This window comes from Papaver somniferum, unplaced genomic scaffold (genome assembly GCF_003573695.1).
Source record: "Papaver somniferum cultivar HN1 unplaced genomic scaffold, ASM357369v1 unplaced-scaffold_10, whole genome shotgun sequence".
Lineage (NCBI taxonomy): Eukaryota > Viridiplantae > Streptophyta > Magnoliopsida > Ranunculales > Papaveraceae > Papaver > Papaver somniferum.
This window is the reverse complement of record NW_020618825.1, coordinates 18,061,728-18,089,462: the sequence shown is the minus strand read 5'-3', so window position 1 is coordinate 18,089,462 and position 27,735 is coordinate 18,061,728. Positions and strand designations below refer to the sequence as shown.

Sequence of the window (27,735 nt, the reverse complement as noted above, 5' to 3'; positions counted from 1 at the left end):
GATAATGGGGCGACCACTGGATAAGGGGTGACCTTCTTCACAAATTCAAAAAAATATTTTGGCGGGAAAATATTTGCTCTTCACTGGAAGATTTTCTCGATCGCATTTGGACGTGATTTTGTGTGATTCAATCGCTGAAACTTTGTGGAAAGATGCGATATATCATAATAAAGATGGTATGGGTGTTTGGTTCGACCATAATTGGCTTGAATTGGCTAGGAAATCCACGAGCTGGAAAAAGGGGAATACGTGCTGCTGGAACATGACAGATCTGGCCGGACTGAAATCAAACCGGACCGAACTAAGTCAACCGAACCAGACCAAATTGAGTGAACCGAACTGGACCAAACTAGGTGAACCGAATCGGATGAACTGGACCGAACCAGACGTTTCTCTTTCTCTCCGATCAGAAAACTCTTCGTTTTCACAGCGGACACATTTTTCATTCTCCGCAAACGGAAAGGGTTTACAAAAACATTTCGTTTTTCGCAGACGATACCATCTTTCTCCTCTTTTCCCATGAGGATTAATAAACAAAATGACAAAAACTCTTCGTTTTTAGACATAGACAACACCATCTTTCTCTTCTTTTCCCATGGGATTAATCATAATCAAAACAATATCGGATTACAAACGATTAATCAAAATAACCCCTAATTCCTGATTAAATCAATTTTCATCGTAGATTTAATATACCCTATGTATATGTCGAACCAAAATATAACGAACCAAGATTAGGCTATGTTTGGATAGACAACAGAAACAACAATAAGTGTGGTAAGAGTATGGCTGAAAGGAAAAAACAATGAGTATCCGAAAGGTAGATGTTGTTTATTCTAGACTCCAAGTCATCAAATTCAGCAAAAAAAAAGGCATGCATGGGGATGCCTCCGATATCCCCCAACAAACAGTCAACCTCGGTATCCCATTTGAAGAATAAAAAATGATCATTCTTTGTTGGACGAAATCTGGATTTCTCCGCTGTGGTATTGAATTTAGAGAGTGAATAGAGTCCTCCGTCATGGAGTAATCGCCCGAACTTCCATATCAATTTCTTAGGGATGATGTCGTGCATGGTATCTCCCTGTGTAGGATGTAAAGATTGATTAGAATGCATGACTAATATTTTATTCTATATAAAGCAAAAAAAAAAGCATTAGTCTCATTGAGATTGCTTGACAATATACTCACGTTTTCTGCAATCATTAAAAAATCAAAAGTAGTGACTTGGTCTTTATGAAATCGATCTTTTCCCATTTTATTTCAACACGAAACTTGAGGTTTGTTTTCATCGTAATCATGTATTCTCGAAAAAGAAGCAAACATGTTTCGGGAAAAGGTTTTCCTGAGGCTGCAGCTAATCATGTTTGACATGTTGATACTCTTAAATTAAAGATTTCACCAAAAAAATTAGTTGGGAATGAGTGAATGATTTGGAAATGTGTGAATGAGTGGATGGGTGTGGTTGAAGAGACACATTCCTATTTATACACGCTCATTGAACAATCGTAATAAGTGAAACTTTTAATTTTTTAGACGTTTTTTTTCTTTTTTTGGAATGGGCAATTATGTGTGAATGAAGGAGCAGCCGTTTCGTTGCATGATATGGACTTTTTATATTACTTATGCGTAAGTATTTTTGATGATGGTGGGAGGATAATTAGGAAAGTAAAATCAGAAATCAAAGACACCAAAAAAAAAGGTAAGTATTTCTAACTATGGATGCAAACGGTGAGATGTAATCCTTAATTAGCCATGCATAGCCTAAATATTAGCCCCATTTATGATGGACCACGTTAAACGTTTTCCGAGTAGAAACGGTGAGCTGTTTTCTTATTCTTATTATTCGCATGAACATCTAACTAATTAATACGAATGTCAGCATTTACACGGGTTGATTTTTGGAGAACTATCAATATCAAGCGTCATGCACTATTCTAACAAAATAATCACGGGTTGATTTTTGGAGAACAATCAATACAAAGCATCATGCACTATTCTAACAAAACAATCTTCCATATGTTTCAAAAAATGTAAATATTTTTTATTTGTCCATAATCCGGCACATACGAAGAAAAAAAAATATCGCTTCCATTCTTCCTCTTTCCAGTTACATCTCTATGTATCGATCTAGCAAAACAATCTTCCTCCTGTTTCGAAAAATGTAAATATTTCTTATTTGTCCATAACCCGCCATAGCATTCTTCCATTCTTCCTCTTTCCAGCTGCATCTCTATGTATCGATCTAGGATCATCTAGCTCAGACGATCAGATCCTAATGAAGAGAAAAAAAAATTGCAGAGAAAGTATAACAATTTTTAACGTGTTGTTGTTCAGAACTTGAGATAATTTATGAATAGATTTTTATTTCCCAAGATATTTTTGTAACGTTTCCTTTTTAAATATATTTATTTTTCTAAAGTTCTTTGTTCTTTGAGTTTTACATATGGTAACTCTAATGTCATTTGTGTTCTCCAGGTTGATGAAGGTTGGTTATTCGATTGTAAAATATACGTGAGAAACTTTTTGGGTTTTACATATTGTAACTCCCCAGGTATTGCACTCCTCATAACTTTCCTCACCTTATTCGATTATTCCATTCGTTCAATGAGTATAATGAAAATTATTCTTTGGATTTTTAAATTTTCCCAATATACAATGAGTAGAATGAAAATTATTCCTGTTATATTTATAAAGAATGTCTGTGTTTTGCAGATTGTTGAAGGATGACATTTTTGTTTTTGTTTGAAGATATGGTTGAAAGTTATTGTAACATTTATTTTATCAGTTTATTTTTTTGAGATTGGTACCATTTAATGGATGTAACATTTAATTAAAGAGGAAAAAATTGATAGGGTTAAAAGGGGGCTACAAACACCACAACCGCTAGATGTCTTTTGCTAAGATGAGACTGTGGTGGTCGGATCACATGTTTGTCTCTCAAAATGTTATCCGTCCGTCCAAGGCTCAAAAACCTACGCTGTTTTGTATTATAAAATAATTAGTAGGACCCGACTCTTATTAGTTTATATTAATAAAATCAATAGTGGGATCCTAAAATATCAGATTTGTTCATTTTTCTTTGTTTCTCATAGTGGAGAATACAGTTTGTTCATCCACGTGGCTCAACAAAAAAAATAAGTTTGTTGATTTCCATAAAAATTGCCCTTACGCGTGTTTTGGTATCTACAAAAGAATAAAGGTAACGTGGAACGCATGGATGGGTTGGCGAGTAAGTGAGAGTGTGAGACTCATCACCTCCACGCATTCCACTATATGTGAGATACCCAATCATCATAACATAAGATATGTTCTTCTCGAGTTGTGCTATAAATAGCCTGGCTAAATTAGGGCCGGTAAGGATTAATTGGGACCTATGGATTTCTTCATCCACTCAATAAAAAAGGATAAAGGGTGTTTAAGTTTGATGAAACTACCAATTTATCCTTTATGAGATTTTAATACTACCAATTTATCCTCATTAAATCCTAATAAAAAAATAACTAAATCTAATCAAAATCTTTCTATTTCCATCAAAATTAAGAATTCAAAATCAGACAAAAAATTGTCGATAATCACCAAATTCACTAAAATAGGTAATTTTTCGTTTTAGCTCGAATCAGGTACTTTTCTATTATCCCAATCCCCTAGAGTAGGTTTCAATAGCATGTAATATCACTCAAACAATCCAATTTTTTTAAATCAAAGTTTTTTGGGTTTATAAGAATCGGTCTACGTCAATGCACTTGTAAACCGATTTCATTTAGAAACGGTTGTTGTTTATGCCCACAACGACCGAATGTCCTGGATGGGTATTATGGTTGGAGGAAATTGAACCAGAATCGGTTTACGTTAATTCCCACATAGCCGGATTCTGGTATGGAAGAGATGATAATTTTTCTGTGTTTTTTTTTGTTAGAATCGGATTACACGGTACATATATAAAAACCGATTCCTATTGTGCAATGTCAGGAATCGATTTTTATATATGTATCGTGTAAACCGATTCTGGTTAACCCATTTTTTTTTCAGTTAATACTCGATCATAAAATGATTATGAAATCATACTCGATTTCATTTCGATTACAAATGAAAATGAAAATAGGTTTCTATGATTTTACCCAATTTGAAAACGAGTATAATTTTATACTCGAATTGAAAACGAGTATAAATTCTTAAACGATCTGAGATTGAGTATGAAGTCATACTCATTCTTAACTCAGGTATAGAATGATTTTATTTGATGGTTAACAACACATAATTCACAGATAAAAAAAAAATTTTACCCACAACATAAACCGATTCTGAGTTGGTGTTCTTCAAAAAAATTCAAAATTTTAAATTTTTTCATATTCAGATGATTTATTAACACAAGTTAATTTCACATCTAACACGATATTTTACCACTAATCACCCGAATTAAACACTAATTAATCAGGGGTAAATTAGCCATTAAAAAAATAGTTGGTTAAGGGATTTTTCATTTTACTTCAAAATATCTTCTTTTTTTTCCACGTAGTGATAGGCCCAAATTAATTCTTATAGGCCCCAATTTAGCCAAGATAAATAGAGCTTCATTTCGATGCTAGATGATTAGTAAGAAACAACAAACTAGGAAGCAGAAAGAAAAGAAAGAAAGTTTATTTTGACAGCAGCACTATGGGAAAGAGTATGAAGATTTTCTTCTTGTTCACTGTTCTCCTATTCGTCTCCACTGCCCTCACTAGTAAGTGGTAGTTTTATTTTTCTCCTTTGCCTTTTACAAGTTACAATTCAACCTTTCTTTTGTTGAATTAGTAAATCAGCATTCTATGTTGTGTGTATGAATATTTTGATCGGCAGGTGGGTTGACGCTTAAATGTAAGAAAGGTGAAGTTAAGACAACAATGCTATACATCCGATGTGGTCTTTCATGTAAGCAGATATGTGCATCGGATAACCAATGCCGGAATACTGGTTGCGAAAAAATTTCATTGTCCCCTGATGAGCCCCATCTAATATGTGTGTCATATGCAAGACTACTACTAAAAAGCAAGGCTTAAACGCAACAAAAATGATTGGTGCACCATGATGTACGTGCACTGTATGAGAGGGGGTGGGGCCCACTCATGCCTCACTCCTATCCCAATGCAGAGAGGATGACATTTCGGCCGTCCGACCCCTCTCTGTGCACAAGCTCGGTAGGTCTATCACGGCCGTAAACGCAATAGTCGCCTAACTGCTATCAAGTGGCTTCCTTGTGTTATTGGGCTTTTTTACTAGCGTATTGCAGCCCAACTAACCGTTCCCTTCTTTTTTTCAAAAAGGAAACTTAGGCGCAGGCCGAAAAAAATTAATATCCTTATTGTCAGACCCACAATTCATTTTTAGTTCTGTGACACTCATAATTATATGAAATGTCTGCATGACGGATTATGCATCCGCATGACAGGTTATGCATCAGGGGTATAATTGGCAAGGCAACTTGAATATAACATATCTAAAAATCCGCGTCTTGGAATTTTACAAATTTTATATCGTTAGAAATCTTTTTAAAAGAGCTACGCAACGAGTACAAACAAGAATATCAAATTTTTGTTTTTCATGAAAAAATCGGAAGTGATCATCATTTTAGGCAAAATTTTCGAAAACTTGATACATAACCATTATACGGCCCCCAAAAAGATGCATAACACATTATGCAGACGCATAACGAATTATGCAACCATTTTCTCCACTGCATAACAAATTATGCCACTGCATAACAAAGTTATGCATCTATAACAAGTTATGTAGCCATTGTTTTGGTTGATTTTAGTGCGTGCATAAAAAATTGATGCGTAATGCATTATGCAGCCATATTCTCGGATGCATAACAGTTTATGCATTAATTTTCTCGATGCATAATAGATTATGCAACACTTTTCTCAATGCATAATGCATTATGCGACCATATTTTTGGATGCATAACAGGTTATACATCAATTTTCACGACTGCATAACATGTTATGCAGATATTATTATTGGTGCATGACAAGTTATGTAGTCTTTGTTTTTGTTAGTTTCAATAGTGATAAAAAAGTTGTTGTGTAACACGCTATGCAATTGTTTTCTGGACTGCATAACAAGTTATGCAATAAATTTTGTAGATGCTAATAGGTCATGCATCCATTTGCATGACTGCATAACATGTAATGTACATTTTCTCGACTGTGCATGACAGGTTATACAGATATTATTGAGGAGCATGACACATATTGGGTAGTTGTCCCTATGTCAAAAACCATGGTCTAACTAACAATTTATCGTCAAACATGGTTCACGAGCTGGGTCATCATCTTATTTTTGCAGAGCAGTGGGAGATTTTACTTCTGGATTCATGTGGCACTTTGCAGAGAACATGCCATATCCTCGTAGATTACCAGCTAGCACAGGCAAGAGAACGTGTCAACTGCAATCTCCTCGTATTTTCACTTTGACGTGTTTGAATTTTTATAATTTTGAAAATGCAGCTTGGATTTTTGACTACAAAAAGAAATGCACACATGTTTGATTTTCTTACGTACAATTGACGCAAATCAAAACCAAAGTCAGAAGCAATAAAGTCTAATTACCCGATATCACATGTTGTATGCAAAAATTAGGCACTAAGTAAAAATTTACTTTATTTTTCACAAGGAAATTAGCACCCATTTATAAAATCTAAGATTCATGGTGGTTTGTAATCACCTCTGCCTTGAACTACTTCAGCCAACATGAACCCGTTCTGCCTTGTTCCCTTCACATCAAAAACCAGCTTCAAATCCCCTCTCAGATCCGGACATAATAATATAGCATGAATCCACCAACGTTACTGTTTATCCCCTGACTGCAAAGCAAACCAAAGCCGCCAGACTCCAAAGTTCATAACATCAACTTCTCATTGTTGTTGCAGTAATCGCCATCTCCACCAACTGTTTGCATTCTTCAAGTCTTGAAAATGTTGTAAACTATGTCCACATCTTGAAGGAAATGAACACCATGAAGAACTGCAACTGGTTGGAGAAATATAAGACACTCCATTGAAAATTCGCTCAAACTCTTTTCTCAGATGAGAATGGACGCCAAACAGAGAATAACATCAACTATTCAGCACATCTCTGATTTAGTCGCTACATAAACGTGGGTCAATTCTGTGAGAAGTCAGAGAAGCTAAAGATTGGCTTTCTGATAACTGTTTACTAATAACATAATGTTCAATTGCTGGAGTAGTTTCTTGTTTCTGAATCAATTTCATCATAGATCCGATCAAATCTTCATCCCCTGATTTCTTATATGTCAAACCCTAATCCTTGCCATCGACTCAAACCAATTTCTTCACTCAAATTACTTGATAACATCAACCCAACACAGATATGATCCATCTCGACGCTTTCAATCAATTCAAGTTAAAACCTAAAAAAAATAAATCCAAATCCATCTAAACTGAACGAAAAAGAGAAAATTTGATAAGATTAAAGAGTTGAAATCGATAGAACTTGAAAGGAATCTGAATATCTCATCCATCTCGACTCGTGGGTTTCACGGTGAAAAAAATCCTAAAAATGGGTCACCGTATAGTTTTCACTTTTCAAAAAGATCTGGTGGAAGGAGTCGAACAACTGACGTCTTACTCCCATACTCGACTCTGCTCCACTAATCTTACACAAATTTTGTACATGTACGTTGTTATTATACACAAATCATATTTTACTCCCATACTCGACTCTGCTCCACTAATCTTACACAAATTTTGTACATGTACGTTTTTTTTATACACAAATCATATTTTCCTCCTTATATTTAATCTTTTCCTCCTATATGTCGTTCCGTATCCCAAACCGTTGACCGGATTCTTGACCAAATTTGACTTTTACAAATCCGTATAATACCGGTACGCATCTCGTTCCGCGAATTGCTAACTAGGGTCTTGAAACCAAAAACCTGATACTTGCCCTGCTCAAAGGTCATATGAGACACAGGTTTCGAGGGATCACAAAAAGAGTGTACTAGACTCCTGGACGTAGCTACACCAACTGATTCAAATGAAGCATTTTACTGTTTTGAAGTCCTAAATTATTATGATTATAGTTTATTGGAAACAAAAGCAAAGCTGCAATCATGGGTAAGGAGGCATGTCAAATAAAGAGCTACAGCTTCAAGAATCAAGACATCAAGAAAGGCAACAGACTAACAAAAGAATATTTGATGAGGTTTAAAAACATACACGAGCTAAGTTTACTGCTTCAACAAAATGCTTTGATATTAACGGCATACCTGACAAGAGCATCTAAACATAACTAGATTTTCACTATCAACCATTTGGGAGCGAGTGTGCCTGTCCATCAGGGAGTGGCTGCAGACTATTCCTACCTGTTTTGCTGCAGATTAGGAGGAGCGCAATAAAATAAGTATCCGGGGATCTTCAATGAACTAGTTCTTCTGGTCTACAACCGGCCATCTCCAGATGAACCTCTTTTAGAGATCCTTTGGTGTCACCAAGTCTTTGGCTCTTTTGTATCTTTGTTCTCGGAGCTACCTTGTGAAGTTGTGGCTTGGATGCAGCAGGGACACGTCAAATGCCTAAGGGAAGACCTCCATATATAACGACATGCCTCGTGTCCCTTTCATGAATATCGAAAAGAGTGACCTCTGTCCTCATCCCTGCAAAACTGCAGTCCACAAAACTAATCAGTTGCGGGAGATCTAACTTAGATCTAATCTAGAAAACTAAGCATTGAGGGATCTTAACAATCAGTTGTGGGAGATGACGCAAACTTTTCAGAGGCATGAATAGCTTTGATGCTTTATAGTCTTTCGCTCTTCTGTGTCTTTGTTAACGAGGAAAATCACCTTGTGAAGTTGGAGCTTGGATGCAGTAAAAACAGGTCGAAAACCTAAGCGAAGACCTGCATTTAAAAGGATTACATGCTTGTCGATCGCAAAAGTATGACGGATAGAGAGAGGGCACTCTTGAACACAATCATGTCCCTTTCATGAATGTCAACAAGAGTGACCTCTCTCTTCCGTCAAGCAAAACTTCAATCCACAAAAACCGATGATCATCGGTGTTAGAATGATCTGGAAAACTTTACAAACACATGAACCAGCAAAAAAATTATTGAGAAAACTTGATCAGTAATCCCTAAATATGCTGCAAGCAAACTATAGGAATTGCACCCACCAGTAAACTTTAATCAAGAAAACAAAAAAGAAAAAAAGAAAGAAAAACTAATATGAACCAAAAGATTCAGAACTACAAAATGAAAGAGTAGAATATTTCTTTAGTAAATATAGAAGAAGCCAAAGAAAGCAAATAGATCGCATTCAAGAGGATGATCATGAGTAAGAAGAAAACCTAGCATGCTTTACCTAAATTTAAAGCTAAAACTCTTTTAATCTTGACAGACATCTTTCAGCTCAACTGTACCGTGTTTGGCAGTTTTTTCTAAGACTGGAAAACAGCAAGTACAACAAGGAATCATAATAATGACAAAGCAATAAAGTTTTGGTTTAGATGTACTGTTTCTTCTCTGTTTTCTGTCTTTTTCACTTTTTTTTCTTGTGTCACTTGGCGTCCTTAGATCTTTAAAGTGGATTAGTGGAACCTAACTCTTTTTCTTCTTCAGGTTTTCTGCTTCCCAAATTATCTACTCTATCCAAGGCACAACCTCAGTCAAGAACGATAATCAAAATGAAAGATACAGTTGGTCATTTATATGAATGATGTTGGTATGAGGCTGGCTGGGAACGGCAATGCTGAAGGATCTGGTAAAACCGAACAGGTATCACTGACTTAATCTAGTTGGTGAATGCAATCTGTAATGATAGTAATAGGATCAAGTACTACTTGTGGAATACAACAACATTGCGTTTAAAGTCCATGCGAACAGGATGGTGGTGATTGATAGTACATCCTCGCTTCAAAAAGGCAGCTTTCAGTTTACATCATTTCATCAAGATAAAGAAAATCCAAAATTCTCCAACGAAACATGCGTTTTCTTACCGCTGTTTGGTTGAATTGACACTCTATCTTCTCTATCAAAACCATGCAAATCGGGAGTTCCAATTTATGTAATCATTATCTATAAAAGAAAATCTGAAGCACAGGGTAAACTTTTCATCCATCGAGAGATATCCATTACAAACATGTTAGAATTCACACGGGTTACTCGCCAATTTGGATGTGGCAAGATCTGAAGTCAAAGACCCCGCATTTCACCCAGACAGGTTCTGGAATCCCCATTATCTAGGGTTTTAGTTCTAATACGACAGGCTACATGCCACCACGCGAGTAATACGCGTGCAAGTGGTGTGGCGCCCATCACGGTTGTTTCCAGCGAGTCAATTAAGCTGTATATACATTAAACTGTGAAGAAACAACCGTGATATAGGCACCACGCCACTTGCACGCGTCTTGCTCGCATGCTAGCAGGGAGCCTATCGTGTCTGAAAACTAAAACCCTAGAGTCTAAGGATTGCGTGAGCAAGCCATGTTGATCCTAACACTTTTGATAAAAGAGAAAACAAAACCCACTGCGATAGTTATCTCATGTAATGAAACAAAGGTTTATCTATTCATTTTGATAAAAACACATGTTTATTGTAAGAATTTAAACTTTACATGCACAAAACAAACAGTTATCAAAGAAGAATGACTAATTGGATGTACTTCAAAACTTAAGTTAGTCCCAGGTTTTGTTATCTCCAGATGATGAAGATGCAAAAGAGAATAGAAGCATGCACACAGAAAATAGAAAACAAGCGGAGAAGAAGAGAACTTCAACCATAGTCTCAGTTGTAGTAATCCTTACCATAAATACGAGGCATAAGCAAAGTTCCCCTGTGAATCACAACATTTTTAATAAATACTAAAAAGTACAAGAACCGACCAAAGTCGCTATGCTGGCTAATACGTTAGCCTTGCTTCACTGGATAAAGATTAGATGCAAGCTTGTGATAAGCCATGTCCCTTCCATGCGTAACAATCCATTACCATGTCACTACCATATGAGAACATACGAGATAGAGAAATTACTGATGAATAGAAAGTTAAACAAACATGAAATTCAGTGCTTCGAATTTGTTAATGGTGGTGTTATTTTTTCAGTTACAATCCAAGCAAAGAGGGTCAGAACATCAAGTAACCTAGGAGGAACATGTTACTATGGTAAAGATCATGTCATCAGAGGCACATTACGAACACTATCCAGGCATATGCTCGTAAAACTGCCTTGTTTCTATTCCCAGAAAACTCATCCCATTAATTTAACTTATGGTCTTCATCATTATAGGGAAAAAAGAGGGAACAAAAAAACTAGTGTACTGGTTTCATTTGTTGTAGGCAAGTCCAACACAAGATAACAAACTTCAACTGCAACGAGTAACGTACCATAACAAATTTAAAGAGAAATGTGTGACTAAAATTTCAAGGCTAACTAGGTCATCTGAGCTATAACTCTCTCTTTGCCGGTTGGTTTATATAACCAGAAGCTTCTAACCTTCTTTGACACAACTTTTTTCACTCGTTGACCTTTAGCGTTTACACATAAGCATAATATGATATACTGCAATTAGGAATCAACCAAAACAGCAATAAACACTAAGAAGATAATCATACTAGATACAAAGGTACAGTTTTGAGGCTTCTGATGTGATAGCATACACCACACCAAATGCATAGTACATCATGCAGAATATAATGTATTTTTCACTGCAACTTCCAGTTCAATAGTATAGATGAGCAAAATATCAAACTCAATCTACTGTAATTCTGTAAACTTAATAGAATATCCTTAATTTTGATTCAACTACAATTCCTTACTAAAGCTGCCATCCCACCATCACCTTACAACTAGATGACCCAAAAACCAATCTCAATTTCAAACCCAGAAGCTTTCAAAACAGCCTAGAACCCATCCCACCATCACCTTACAACTAGATGACCCAAAAACCAATCTCAATTTCAAACCCAGAAGCTTTCAAAACAGCCTAGAACATTTCTACTCCGTAAAAAGCTTGTATGCAAATTTAACATAACTAATATGTGAGCATTCTGTGCATCATTCACTACTTGATAGCCAGATAGCCTGTGTGTGAATGCTATCTTCTCTTTGCCATTGTGCAGGGATACACTAAAAACTGCACATTCCATGGCTAAGCAAGATAGTCTAGTGTGTGAATGCATTTAGGCTTAGGTTGTTTTGTGGATACACAATCACCGCCAGATCTTTACTAAATACTACTAACAAGGGAAAAATCAGTAGATGATCACAAATTAGAATATCTTCATGATGAATCCATGACTTGTTTCGCTTTACTAAAGCTGGATCTATGTTTTTCTTAATCTATCTTGATTTTCCATATTGTAATTAGACCTAGTCAGTCATGTTGTGTTCTTTTTAGGGAAAATTGGGAAAATGCCCCAATATGGGGTGCAATGTTGGAAATCTGCCTCAACATTTAAAAGTTCGGAAAAATGCCCCATTCCGTCAAAAACTCTGTTAAGTCACATGTGTGAGCCCACACACGCGAATAAAAAGACAAATACATCCTTCAAAATTCACGATTAAGGGTTCAAAATCCAGTATTGAGGGTTTAGGGTTCATGTTTAAGGTTCTGGTGGTGGAAGCGGCGATATTAATGGTAGTTCTGGTGGTGATGGTGGCTTTACGCATGTGACTTAACTGGGTTGGATGTCAAAGTTAACGAAATGGGGCATTTTTCCAACTATTTTTAACGTTGGGGCAGATTTCCAACATTGCATCTCATGTTGAGGCAGTTTTCCAATTTTTCCTTCTTTTTAAGGGTTAAGAAATTTCAAGTATAAGTTCTGAAGTAATTTATCTACCATCTTCTTCGTATAGTCAGACATGTATGTATGTAAGATCAGCAACAAAACCACAATCTTAGTCACCATAGTAATCAATCATATCATCACCAAAAAAAGACTCACATCTATTTGCATTTGTATAGATCCAAGTTACCAACAACAAAACCTTCCAATAAGAAGAAGATGATGAAACAGGAAGGAAAATCTCCTGTATTCTTTGACTGCTAAGAAGCCTAGAATCTTCATGAAAAAAGCAAAAGAGAACTCACCAAATGATTCCATTCTCATCCTTCCACATGCAGACCCATGAAGAAACCCTGCAAGAAGAAAAAAGAAGAAACTTAACCTCCTGTATGGTGAAGACGAAGAAACCTAGAAATTTTATAAGTAGTAAATTAGGGATCATCAATATCATCAGAAAAATAAAAACTTAAGACGTACAGTTACACGTGTGCATTGTAGAAAGACTACTCTGCAAGATCAACGGTTACAGATGAAACTGTAGATATTTTATTGATATTTACCGAAACAAACTTGCACATTTCTTGGGCATGGTGATGGAAGAGATCCGGTAAATCTGGATTAGTACTTTGTTGCTCTATCTTATCCTATCCTGACAGTAGTGAACACCATGTTTGTAACAGTAAACATAAAAATAAAAACACACCAGCAATGATACACTCACCGAAGCAAAGAAATCCAAGGAATGTTAGGACTTAGGAGAGCCTTGGGAGAGATGTGCAGTGGATGGGGCCCACAATTTTTTTTTTTCTCTTGCACAAAACTCTACGGTGCACACCGCGGTGTATTTCCACGGTATATCTAACATTTCCCAAAATACACAGACTCCATGTGCTTTTTTATCATCAAAAGCCTCAAAACCATTACCACCAGGATAAGATTGTGTTTGTATTAAATGAATGGAAAATTCATGAAAGAACCACGCATGGTCATAAGGTGGTGTTCTTCTTCTGCTTTTACAAATGTAAACACCTGGAGTAACACGCCATCATTGACTCGAAAAATTTAACTTTGAATAACGTCGTTGATGTTTGAAAATGCTAGGTATGTAGGTCGTCAATGGGTCCGGTTCTTCCGGATATCACTGGATTAGTAACCGGACCCAATAGACAAAGAAAGGGTTGTTGTCCGTGGTCGGGTCCTACCTTAATGGAGCCAAACCGGGCCTATAAAAATTATGGATACGCATGAGTAGGATTCCATTTCTTGGTATTCCTTTGTTCGTCGAAGGCGGGTTATGCTCTTGTTGCAATGAACTTATGGATATTTTCAGCGATCATGCACTTCATTGTGCTAAGCACGTTGGGATTAAGTTTTCTCATGACTTAGTTCGTGATTTAGCTACCAATATCTGTTACAAAGCTTGTGTACCTGCACGCAAGGAAGCGAACCTGAGAATTTTATTAGATGATAACAAGGACTTACGCCCAGCCGATATCTTTGTGCTCAATTGGGAAAACGGCCAAAATGTGTGTATGGATGTCACAGGTGTCTCACCCTTCACTGGTGATGGTGTTCGTGTCTTTATTCCGGGCCAGGCTATTTCGAGAGCAATTTCGCGCAAGCGTACTAAATATTTTTCTGATTGTGTTGCTCATGGTTACGGTTTGGGTGTCTTAGCTTTTACTACTTTAGGAGAGTTTAGTGAGGATTTTATTTGTTTTTTCAAGCGTCTGGAAAATTGTTTAGTTAGCAATGACGCTGGTAGTGGATTAGGCAGTTTTATTTTTCATAGGCTGGGTGTTATTATTCAGAAAGGGGTTGGTGCTCATCTTGTTTCTCGGGTACCAACCAAAAGTTTTGTAGTTTGATTTGGTACAATCATTTAAATAAAGACATGCAAGATAAAAATGAAAATTGAGAAAATTCAAAGTCAAAACTAAATAAATACTTCAAATTCTGTTAAGAGAACTAAGAAACACTTCAATTCTTGTTAAGGGAACTAAGAAAACAATGAAATAATAAACGAGTACCCGATATCCACAGGCACCTGTCGGATATATCCGATAAGACCCGATAAAATTTAAGGTCCAAATTGGATACACCCGCTAGGCATCTAATTAAATGGCTAATGGGTTCAATTTTAGGATCCGGAATCATAGTAGAATCAATCGTGTCCGCTTCAATTTCGGGTAATTGGGTTCCATTGACAGACCTAGTATATACCGCTTACATGCCCCAAATCCTTACAGCACTATAGTCATCTTTGCACTAACACAGTTACGTTGACATAAATGTTACCTAACTATTAAGTGTGGACACGTAGCGAATCAGTGATGTTTCCCATTAAAATGTAATTTCTTAACAGTAGTAATAAATTGTAAATAAATGAAAAATCTGTGAATGAATAAGTATATATAGCATAAATAAGAAAAATTCAAGCATTATTGGTATAAACTTATCCCAAATCGTATGTAATATATGCTTATGGCATCGTTGATGTGTCTGTCGCGGAAATAAGCGCGTACAAGCGGCTGACGCGGACATTTGACCATTTTAGAAACGTCCATATATATAACTCAGGTTGCACGTTGTTTTCATGGAGGAATCACTCTTTCTAAAAGGATACATCATTACCAAGTGTAGAATTTACGTGGTGCCCGTATAGTAGTGTAATATGTTGTTGTATATTTAGCAAAGTTGAACAATGAAACGTCTACGTTGTCTTTTTAGCTTTATGTTTGCCACTTGAACTTTTTCTTTTTGGTGTGAGAAGCACAAAAGATAAGAAATGATTGAAAACATAAAGGTAGCACAAAATATATCCTGTCAAATTAAGAAAACAAACAAAGCCAAATCTTGGCCTTAACATAACCAACTAACGATACCTAGAAAAATTTGTCAACCTCCAATTCATCTCTTCCTCTTCAAAAAAATATAGCCACAAAATTTTCAACCCTAAATTCTCAGCAAATTAATAATTTTAAAAGTTATTGCTAAACTCTAATATGTGTCGGTAGATTATAAATCCATCTCGTCTTTTCTCCGTACCTAGTTCCAAAATACCTTTTTTATTTGCTAGCTAGTATTATTGTAAATGGGAAGATTGTTCAAAACATAATGATGGAATGATCTGATGACGTAATTTTACATCATATCGATGGAGCTGTTGATGGAAATGGTGATAATTGGGAGGTCCGCCTGATTGGCAAATTATTATTGAAGGGACAGTTGGGAGGTATGCCTGATTCACATGATCATTCATTTCGCTGAAAAAGATCGATGTATATTGAAATTGATCCAAGTATCATGTTTTTCAACTAATTAAAAAAAGTGTTTGAAGAAAAATCGTGGAGTAGTTATGAGAATTTGGTGATACTCCATGATTAGGCTCAACAATGTTTCTGATCCAGCTCAAATTACCTTTGCCTGAATTTCAGAAGAGCGCAAGTTGTGATGGAAACAGGAAATTCTTTGAGGGATATGATAGCCATTAAACCATGTTTAATTGCATATAAATTCATGTTAATAGTATCTCTACTTCTCTTCACATACTAGCTTCAAAACTTTTAATATAAAAATTTATCTTGGAATGTTTGCGGGCTTGGAAACAAAACCACATGGAATCATCTATATTATCTCATTTGATCTAATAATGTTGACATTCTCATCCTTATTGAAACCAAAAACATCACTAGGAAAATGATATAATATACATCTTATATGGACTATTCTAACATATTCTTTTGATCCTTGTAGTTCTTTTGGTGGACTTTGCTTGATGTGGAAAGATGAGTTTGATGCTAAACTTAATATGATCCAGTGCTAAACTAGAATAAACGCTACAACAAATTTCTCTTTTGTTATACGTTTATTTATGGTACTCTAAATAATATTAATAAAATATCTCGGTGGTCTTGCATGAAAATGTGAATACTTGGGGAACAAGATAGATTTCTACTTGAAGAAGTATTCTCATAAATGCAGTTCCCCACAAGTGTAATTCCTTTGTAATCAAGTTATGATGCTATATGTTACAGTCAACTTTTGATGCTTTAAGTTATGTTTGTTTTTGTTAGTCTTTTATTCAGTTAGGGTTATATTCAGAGAATAATTTGAGTTGAGTTAGTCGTTCAAGTAGTTGTGACGTGTTAGTAGAGTCCTGGTCAGTAGGAGTCATTAGTTGTGTTTTGAGTTAGTGGGTTTACTTCCTAGATTATAGGATCTTGAGAGTATTTTGTAACCTTATTTAAGAGATATGAAATCAATGGGAAGGATACAGAATTGAATCATCAGAAAATTTGTTTAACACTTGTCTTAATCGGAGGCTAGGGCTCCTCTATAAGCCTTGGACGTTTAGGGTTCCTCAGTAAACCTTTTATCTTCTCTTTTTTACCATATTTATCATTCTTCTTAACAATCACTATTATCCCTTACCTGCACTTCTTCTCCACTGCCTATTATAGTAGAACTTCGATAAATTAATTATTTTGCTAAAATGCTAAAATTCTTCGGTACCAACTAGGTTGCACAGGCTAAATTTTAACTCGATAAATTAATAACTTCGCTAAAATAATATTTTTTCCGGTCCCAAGGCTGTTAATGTCTCGAAGTTTTACTGTACATAATTTTCATTACCATATTTTCTAGTGTGATCGTAACAAGTGGTATCTCAGAGCCATTCTATCTTGCAACCATCGCTTCAAAAAAAAACTACCATTCTTCTTTATTTCCACCAGGTCAGGGAAAACCTTTAAAAATGGATGCAAGAGTTGAGAGTTTAGAAAAAACTATAAAAGATCTAACTCATGATCCAGGAGCTAAGGTGATCAATGGTACATTCGTTTCTGATCCTGATATCATAGAAGATGCTAAAAAAAGTTGATATAACTCATAAATCCTATTAGATCTTTATCTTCTAAAATATTGGTATCAAAGACAGAATCAAATTTTCTTAGATAAGAGATCAGGGAAAAAGACATACAACCAAATATTTTGGCCAAAGAAAATATGAATCTCTTTGCCAAAGTAGAATCTCTTGATAAAACACGTACTCAAGAACAAGGGGTTCAATCTATGACTTTGACTAATGATTTTGTTATAATTTATTCGGATGAATAAACCAAAAGTCCTTGCTCGACTTTTATAAATCGTGGTGACAAGACTTGTTTGATCACAACTAAAATAAATCATGATGGTGAAGGTAGTCTGCCTAACTACATCAGGTCATAAGAGAATGAAAAACCTCCTTCTACATCTACTAATGATCAAACAAAATCTAGTTCAAAGGAAACTTTGAATCATTTCCGTGTAAATGATCATAATTAAGGAATATAACTTTCAGTCACATGACAAGAAACTTGTGTTTATTCAAAATATTCTTGTAAAAGTATTAAAATAAGTATCTTGTCTTACAAAACTGAAAGATCATTCCTTAGTAGAAAGATAGAATTTACCCCAAACTGATAAAATCAACCCAAATTGTTTAGATGAAAGAGTTGATAATCACTTTTGGAAAAAGGTCCCACCTCACTCATGTCGAAACAATCTCAGTTCACGTGAAGGTAGTTTACCTACCAAAAGCTTCCGGAAGAAAGGGAAGAAGATTATTTCTGCTAAGAAAAACAATCAGAAATGGATTCAGGAATATCCTATAATTGTTTCTAACGATCAAACTGATGTACGCGATAAGGAAATTCTTAGAATGAGAAGATCATATGAAAATCTCATTAACAGAACTAAAAGAGATTTATCTGTCTCTGAAGATTATATACATCAGTTCATTTTCTTCTCATGATCAAACTTGCATCACAAGGAAAGATCAAATTCTTAGGAGAAAATACTTTCGACAGAAAACTTCAAATATGGTTCTGACACTCGTTGTAAGCATGTCAAGGATTAATCCGATACATCTTAGTTGTATGGAGTTTGTGCACCCTCATCCATATTTGTGCTCATAATTTTGAGGATGAGGAAGCACATAAAAAAGAGCACATGTATTATGTTTTTTTTTATCAGAAAAAAGTTACGACAAAAAATGGATAACTGCGAATCCATATTGTCTAAAAAAAATCATGTTAACATCGGTCTTCAGTAATTAAGGTTTAATTAAAATTTTCGAATTTTAATATTATCATATAATCTTCTCAGCATAAGGGTTATAGAAAATATCTTATGGAAATAAAATATATACTCTGTATATTTTATAGGAATGTCTTTGTTATTTTCAGTCCGAAGGCTATTTTCTTTTAAGAAAATTCCATCCTGCTTATGGAAATAAAAGGAACTACTAACATCAGTTTATTATATCCCTACAAATACATAAAGAGGACTGCTAATGAAAGGACAATCCAAAAGTTGTTTATTACGAAGCAATAATAATCTGTTCTCCCATAAAAGTAATCAAGGGGGAACATGACTCACTGGTGAAGGTACACATGCTTTCATACCATGCCCGATCGTTTCTTATGTTATTTCGCGTAAACATACTAAATACTTAGACAAGTGTATTTCTCATGGTTTCGCGACCGTTTCTTATGTTGTTATTGCTTTCTCTACCTTGGGGGAGCTTAGTGAGGATACTTTGTATTTCTTAAAGAGATTGAAGAATTGTTTTGCTAGTTTTGACGCTAGTAATGGCGTAGGGAGTTTTAGTTTTTATACATTGGTGTTTCTATTCAAAAAGGTGTTGGACCCCATCTTGTTGCTAGGTTACCAACCAAAACCCAATACGAATCATATGATATTAATTAAAAAATAAATATAAAAATTAAGTAAAAATAATTTAAAATAAGAGGTTGTTGGTATCGCTTCTTAGTGACCCGATATTGTCTTAATTTGATATGTCCTGAAATTTTTCCATAGGCCCTAGAATGCCCTAAAAAGCGGTTCTTATTTATATGATATGATGTCTGTGGATTGTGAATATGCAGGTTGGGAAGAGTACTTAGAGTAGTCCGGATTTCATTGTGACCAATTCTAGAGCTTCTAAAAGTAAATGGGACTTTGGCTTAGTTTGGTAATGCTGCGACTTTTGTAAAAGTGCTTTTCTGTTGTGTTGTGCTATGTAAATAAAAAAAACAGTTAAGTGTTTGGTAAACTATGCACTAAAAGCTAAAGTTGATTAAGAAAATCATCAAATTGTGTCTGGTAAAATATAGGTTCAGTTATTGTAGTTGTAACAAATGACAAAAACAAACATAATCTTTTAATAGTGTTATTCTATTTTATGGAATTTACACATATTTTGAGTAACTATTTTTTATTCTAGACATAATTTGAAATAAAAAAAAGATCATACTAAACTCAAACATTTATTTAATATTGGATCTTTTTTCGTATTTTTTATATTAAAATAGATAAAATATTTGAAATTGAAAATAATAATTTCTAAAGAATGTGATATAGATTTATAATTACAACCTTTTAAGAATATGGTATGGATATTGGAGAATAAGAAATTTATTATCAAAGATTTAAGGATAATTTAGTCACTTATAGAATATAGTAGGGATATAAAAGAAAAATCTTGCATTAAATTTAGGTGGGACCAAATCTTATGCTTTTAGAGCTTTTAAAAGCTCCTCTCCTCCAGCTTTTAAAAGCCGGGGAATTTTGGAAGTGCTTTGGGTTAAAAGCACTTGGAAAATATTTTACCTAATATATACATTTTGAAAGTGCTTTGGATATGAAAAATAATTAGTATATATACATTTTGAAAGTGCAAGCATTACCAAACCCGTCCTTTATCTATTGTGGGTGCACCTCGTAAGAGCACGGGCTAATATGAAGGAGGATTCGTTATGGACAAAAGTAAAAAAAAAAAAGCACTACACGGGAGACAGTCTCCCATGTAGTAAGAAAATTTGAAAATTTCCAACCATACAAAGGATTTTCCCCTGTCTAGAGAAAATAATAATAAAAACAAATCATCCACACGAGGTCGACAGTCCCCATGTGAAGCTAAAAAACTGCTGAACAGGGGACCGTCCCCATCCAGTGCAACTTTTTTTTACTATAAAGGAGACAGTCCCCCATGTAACTTTATTTTTCCAAACGAGGAACGATGCCCAACCACTTATTCAGTTGAACGAGTTGGGTATGGAAGTGGGGTAGAAACGACCCATAGTAGCCTCTAATTAGAGAAAATTGGTAGTTTACACTACCCATATCCCTTGTTCTCAGCCCATGATCTTACCTTCCTTACATTTTGTAAGAACTAGCAGCCCATTAATTGAGATATCATGTTTTTGACTTGGGACTTGGGAGAGTTTACACTCTAAAAAAAAAGAACCTTGATTGTATGGAAAAGATCAGGGAGCATTATAGGAGGTACAAAAAAGAGGCAGGAAGTGATAGATTACTGCGGTAGTTGCAGAAAATCCTACAACCACATTCATACAAGAATCTAAACAATACACTAAGAAATCATGATACAAATCATTCATTCACTCATTAAAATCTTAAGATGGATACAAGATAATACAAAGACTTTACTTGCTCTCCAAATAAACTTTCTCTCCCCTAATTTATTGTCCAATACACTCTCTGAGATCTCTCCCATTACATGATAGCCCTTTCCTTTATATAGGATTTTACATAGTGGATGACAGCTAATAGATCCCCTATTTTCGGAATCACTGTGCGTTACAATCGCTCATATACATTCACTTCAACTTCGCACACTTAATACTTCGCACAGATCATCACACTGTACTCGTGACTATGCTGACATCATCAAATACGTCATCTCAATTTTGCTATGTGCGATGATCTTCGCTTGTCTTAGATGATCTTTGTTTCCCATACATAATGAATATGCGATATTTCACTCCTAATGTGATATCAGGTCTTATTATTAGGACTTTTATTTGCCTTCTCTTGATATGATATCATCATATGAAAATAGAATTTTTCATTCCATTATTATTCTTGAGTTATACAACTCTAGTACACAGAATTCTTATTGATTTCTTACTCATGAAGAAAAACATTTACGCTTTTCATTCACCTTTTTTTCATCTATTTAAGTTCGCAGATTCTCCTCTGAAAATTACTTCGCATGGTTTCATCGATCTCCACCATGCGAGAATCTTCGCACATTTCATGAGAATATAACTTCTGCTTCTGTATTCGTTCTCCTTCTTTAAAAGTAATCTTTCTGGCTCGTTTAACATTATTATTTGCAGAAGATTCTGCCTCAGTACCCTGCTTATCTGCTTTTCCAATTGTAGACACTACATCCACCATTAATCTTTCACCTCTTCGACTATGTTTAGCATGCTTCTTCCAATTTCTTCGTTTGCATTCTCGCTCTTCATATTTGTCAATATCAATTTCAAGACAATTTCTACCTTCATTAGTATCTCCTCTTATTATGCCAAGACCTTAAGGTAAAAGAAATTTTATGAATTGATGAAATGTCGAAGCCACACCCAAGATACTATGCATCCATGGCCTACCAATCAGAGCATTATAAGGTGACTCAACATCAACAACACAGAATACAATTTCTGTTGGAAGACTTTGTAGAGGAATTCGCATTGTCACTTCTCCTTTTGGCTTATTCGCAGCACCACTAAAGCCATAAATTTTATAAGTTGAAGGAATTAATTCGTCATCTCTTCCACCCATAGTCTTGTATGTATGATAAAAGAGGATACCAACAGAACTCCAAGGATCTATGAGTATTCTATTTATAGCCCAGGTATTCGCTTCGTCTTCTCCATCATCCTCTACTTTCGCTTTCGGATTAATCCCTAACCTCACAACTAGTGGACATTCATGTGGTTCTCCTGCTCCTGGTGTTTCTTCTGCACTGAACGAAATAGTCTGCTTTTGCCAATCCTTTAATGGTGATACCTTCGCAAGGTTAAAGATTTCTCTTCCATCATTGTCTCTCGCATGCACCCAACTTAAGATGTTATCATGAAAGTCTTCTATATTCTTGAACGAATGTATAATTGAATTACAGTATAGATTCTTTGCCTTCGCACCAACTTCGATTACATATGAATTCTTTCCTTTATCCGCACCATATGCATTTCCTCCTGGTGGTGGTGGTGGTAAGTTTTGTGGCTGATGTGCTAAGAAGTGGTTTAATTTTCCTTGCTCAATCATTCGCAATATGATTTTTCTCACATTTCTACAATTACTTGTTGTGTGACCATGAAAGCGATGATATACACAGAATTCTTTGCTCCTTTTCCCTGGTGGTGGCTAATCCCCTACATTATGTGGTTCAGGAATTTCTTCCATTAATATAACATCCCAGATTTTTCTATTGTAGTATTCAACTTTGGGAAGTTTATTTGTTCCTAGACCACCTTTCCAGTTCCTTGTCTTCTATTATAATATGGTTGTTGGCCTCCATAGCCTTCTGGTGGATTGTCCATTCTTTGAATCTTATTATTTCCCCCGCGATTTTGAAATTGTTTTTCTTTGCATTTTCTTTCGAATTCTTCTTGATCTGCGATACCCATGGCTACCAGCTTTTGTTCCACCTCTGTAATGTTCTTTCCTTGACTTCCCTGTGATGTACTCGCAACAGCATTTGTCATTCTTGGAAGTAAACTTGCGTTCCCATTATTCGCATTAGGTATTGCAACTGGGTAAGACTCCGTATCTCTCTTCTTCTCCTCAAGTGATATATACTCTTCTTGAAATTCGCGCAGCTCTGACATTGTTATGGTGTCCTTTATCCTGAAGATTTGTGTATATAATAAATCTATAGGAAAAAGAACATTGATAAAGGCTAGTATAATATTTTGTTCATCTACTCGTCTTTCCATTTCACTAGACATGGTCCTCCAACGCGTGGTTAGATGACGCAAACTCTCATTGATCCTTCTACGAAGTCCAAAGGTCGTCTCAATCCCTAGTCTTGACATATTATTACTGATATATTGTCCCAAAAAGACGTTCTGTAAATGACGAAATGATCTAGTGGTCCCCACTGGAAACCCTTCGAACCATTGCAAATCTTCCCCTGTTAAGCTCGCAGGGAAATACTTACACAATACTGCATCATTCTCTTCTCATTGCAAGAGAAATCGGTTGTAAGCTTTTATATGTTGTACTACACATGTGTTTCCATCAAATATACTTGTGAATACTGGTAAATTGCACTTAGGTGGTATTATTGCAATTTGAATTTTCCCTGCAAAGGGTGTTTTTCCAGCTTCCTCTACTGCTTCTTCTAACTGTCTCTTTCCACCATTTCTTCGCGCAGTCATCATTTCTCTTAGTTCTTCCATTTCTTTAAGACTTTCTTCACTCATAGTTTGATCTAAGTCCTGTCGCATAGGTATTTTTAATCTCGCTTGCCTCAATCTATGATCATGATGATTCTTTCACATGGCCTCTTGTATCTCTCTTTCTTCAGCTTCTTCTCTTATTCTCCGACGCCTTTCTCTTTCATCTCTCATACGTTCACGAATAGCATTATTTCTTTCATATTCTTCTTCGTGTGCATATTGATCTCTCAATATTTCTCTACCACGCAATAGAATTCTCCCTTATTCTGGATCATTTTCTTCATCATTATCTGACTCATAGTGTGTGCGATATCGCTCGTCTGCATTTTGACGTCTGTTGTTCCTTTGACCTTCTTGTCGGTCATATTCTATGCTCTCTCATCGCGTTGATCTTGTAAATTATCACCTACCTGTAAGTTCTCATCAATATTACCTAAAGGTTGTTCTCGCCTAGCATCTCTTTGATTAGATTGACTTCATCTTGATGAACTTATGCTTTCCCTAGATCTTGATCATGTAGCGCTTCTTGATCTATGTTCTTGTAATCTAATATTCTCTTCTCTTAGATCATCATTCTGACGTATCAAGTTCGCACGCTCTTTTTCTTTTCTTTGACGTTATGCAATCAATCTTTGTCTAAGTTCTGCAATTGTCATATTTTCTTCATTTCCTTTAATCCTTCCTGCATCTCCAGTTCTTTGTTCCTCTTCATTGGTAGAATTTGTTCGTGCAGTATGAACACTCACTCGATCGTAATCAATATCATTGTTCTGCTCTTGTGTACGCTGAGGTCCAATTGGAGTTGTATTTCTTTGATTTTCTCTTTCTCCTACCTCTGGTTGTTCAGGAATTTCACCACTTCTTTTTCAGCAATTCTTTTACTCCTCCTAGTTGTTGCTGCCTGTTCAGCAGTAGATCCAATTCGTACCATCATCACTTTTTTGTATTAACGAATGAAAGATTATTTTAAAAAGAATTGAAAGGTTCTATCAATGAAAATCTCGATTGTTGAAAGAAAATTGTTAGATCTAAAATTCTGTAAACTTGATTTCTAAACGAATTCACCAACAGGGTATATCATTCCGAGCTGTTTCTAGCGCCAAAATGTAGTTGCAGAAAATCCTACAACCACATCCATACAAGAATCTAAACAATACACTAAGAAATCATGGTAAAAATCATTCATTCACTCATTAAAATCTTAAGATGGATACAAGATAATACAAAGACTTTACTTTCTCTCCAAATAAACTTTCTCTCTCCTAATTTCTATTACATGATAGCCTTTTCCTTTATATAGGATTTTACATAGTGGATGACAGCTAATAGATCCCCTATTTTCGGAATCACTGTGCATTACAATCGCTCATGTACATTCACTTCAACTTCACACACTTTATATTTCGCACAGATCATCACACTTTACTCGTGACTATGCTGACATCATCAAATACGTCATCTCAATTTTTCTATGTGCGATGATCTTCGCTTGTATTAGATGATCTTTGTTTCGCATACATAATGAATGTGCGATATTTCACTCCTACAACTGTGCCGAGAAAAGTACAAAGATAGATCCGATCAATACTGAAGTCGTGAAGATAGATCCGATCAATGACGTATTGGACTTGTTGATTAGCAATAATGTATATGATTATGAAAATAAAAGATAGGTTTAGATTTAATACAAAGATGAAGGACAATATAGATAATTACTATTTTCAAGACACTCCGTAGCCATTTTCATTGGATGGGTATAAAAAGAACGCCCCTAATTCTTTTTAGGTCGCCCCTGGAAATACCACGAAAGTAAAGCCGAACTTTTTATCAAGTTAACTTGATCGATAGTTAAAAAATCCATATTACCCCAATCCCATGGGGATTTTTGCAGCCGGACGATAGCAAGGTTCATATATATATATATATATATATATATATGTACCTAAAATAGATTAGTTGTATAGTGGGTTTAGCGGTGTTGGGTCTAGCGATGTTGGGTCTAGAGATGATAGCAAGGGTCCAAGAGCATAGCTCAGTGGTATCCCATCAACTCTAGTAAGGAGGAAGTCAGGGAAGGGTTCAATTCCCGTCGCCGTAAAGGTTTGTAATAGATTAGTTATACAGTGGGTTTAGCGGTGTTGGGTCTGGCAGTGGGGCCAATTCAACTGGTTGGGTTCGAGTAGAGGCGTGAGTTTTCGCCTATAAAAAATAAAATAAAAAATCATTAGCTTATTGATTTCTTAATCATTTTGCAGTTTCCTCTCACTGTCTTAACCCCTTAAGACTTTAGATCAGCTAGTTGTTAAATTTATATTCTTTTGTGTACGTAACAAGTTATTGTCATTAACAACCCTCTGGATTGGGATGATAACATAAAGATATACGACTTTTGGAGATGAACTAATAGTAGAACCTTTAATTGCACGATTTCTGAATGTCAACAAACTTCCGTGTGACATGTAACTTGACCTTCTACGAGATTATATATCGTGAAATCCGCTAAATGTTGATGGAAATGCAGTGCACAATGATGAGAAGAGCATTATAGGGAAAACATAGCTCCGATCCTATCTGGTCTTCATTTGTATCCGATAAAAATGACTAGAATCGTATGTTTATTGTAGTGCAGTCATTTTGACAATGTTAACAGAACTTCCGGCCTTCTTCTTAACTATCTTTCTGTCTACTGTAACCACCATTATCTATTCTCTAGAGTTCATCAATAGAACTAAACAACTTTAAAATATATCAATTTGACATAAACTCAATCATAAGCAACATACTTTCGAAATGGACTACCATCTTCACATCTTCTATAAAAAACCCCTATAGCCTCAGCATATACATACGCAGTCTATCAAGAACACAACAAAAAGGCATTAAGCATGGTGGGAATTACTAGTCTCAGATCTTTCATTTTGCTCTCCATGTGTTTTAGCTTCATTTTCCTTTCAAATCAAGGTGAGTAAGTATTAACATGTCTGCGCACTTAAATTATTCACAGATAGTGATTGTTTGTTGAGTTATACTAACGTCATAAACTCCTAGGACTAATTGGTTACGGTGTTGCATGCAGGAGCAATAACGTTCGTAAGTTCCTGCAATGAACCAGAAGCAGCGCCGGCCCCGAGTCCAGAGGCATGTGACAATCCAGAAGGATGTAACGAACCCGAAACAGGGCCGCCACCTCCGCTGGGGCCGCCGCCTCCACCTCCACCATGTGAATGGGATGAGACATGTGGAGATCCATGGCCGGAGGTGAGATTAGAAGGAGATGGGTGTGACCTCATTGTGGAAAGTGGTGTCTGTGACAATTGGGGTTGTGGCTATTTTACATGTGAAGACAACTGCAAAGTTGGCTTTTTTACTCGTGAGCAGGGTTGTGTTTGGGATGAATGGCGTAAGAAGCCTCGCTGCATCTGCCGCTGATCACGTTAACAGGTGAAGCAAGACACTGTTAGGGGAACAATTTATAGGTTGCCACCACCGTTACTTGTCAACGACTATTATGACCTGTGTACTATTTTCAATTTTAATGTCTTCCCTGAGAGTAAGTAAATCCATCCTAATATATTTAAAAATATAAAAATAATAAAAAATGGTGGTAAAACTTGATTTGATTTTGTTAGTACCATTTGAACCCTGTCTTGTAATGATCATACATCAATGGAATCCTACATCAATCTCTAC

The 27,735-nt window shown here is 35.6% G+C and overlaps 1 protein-coding gene and 3 long non-coding RNA genes across 4 annotated transcripts; 2 read left to right on the top strand and 2 right to left on the bottom strand.

Moving 5' to 3' along the window:
- Positions 1–588: 588 nt before the first annotated feature.
- Positions 589–1,344, bottom strand: LOC113326612. Its single transcript, XR_003348417.1, has 2 exons — positions 1,192–1,344; positions 589–1,084 (listed from the first exon to the last, which is right to left on the bottom strand). It is a non-coding gene; the product is annotated as an uncharacterized LOC113326612 (long non-coding RNA).
- A 659-nt stretch (positions 1,345–2,003) lies between these two features.
- On the top strand, positions 2,004–2,874 carry LOC113326721. Its single transcript, XR_003348500.1, has 3 exons — positions 2,004–2,306; positions 2,479–2,554; positions 2,716–2,874. It is a non-coding gene; the product is annotated as an uncharacterized LOC113326721 (long non-coding RNA).
- A 5,311-nt stretch (positions 2,875–8,185) lies between these two features.
- Positions 8,186–13,084, bottom strand: LOC113327014. Its single transcript, XR_003348685.1, has 2 exons — positions 8,750–13,084; positions 8,186–8,669 (listed from the first exon to the last, which is right to left on the bottom strand). It is a non-coding gene; the product is annotated as an uncharacterized LOC113327014 (long non-coding RNA).
- Positions 13,085–26,895: 13,811 nt separating this feature from the next.
- On the top strand, positions 26,896–27,655 carry LOC113325994 (chitin-binding lectin 1-like). Its single transcript, XM_026573812.1, has 2 exons — positions 26,896–27,006; positions 27,122–27,655. Exons 1-2 carry the CDS (start codon positions 26,931–26,933, stop codon positions 27,472–27,474), a joined length of 429 nt encoding a protein of 142 aa, XP_026429597.1. The 5' UTR covers positions 26,896–26,930; the 3' UTR covers positions 27,475–27,655.
- The last annotated feature ends 80 nt before the right edge of the window (positions 27,656–27,735 follow it).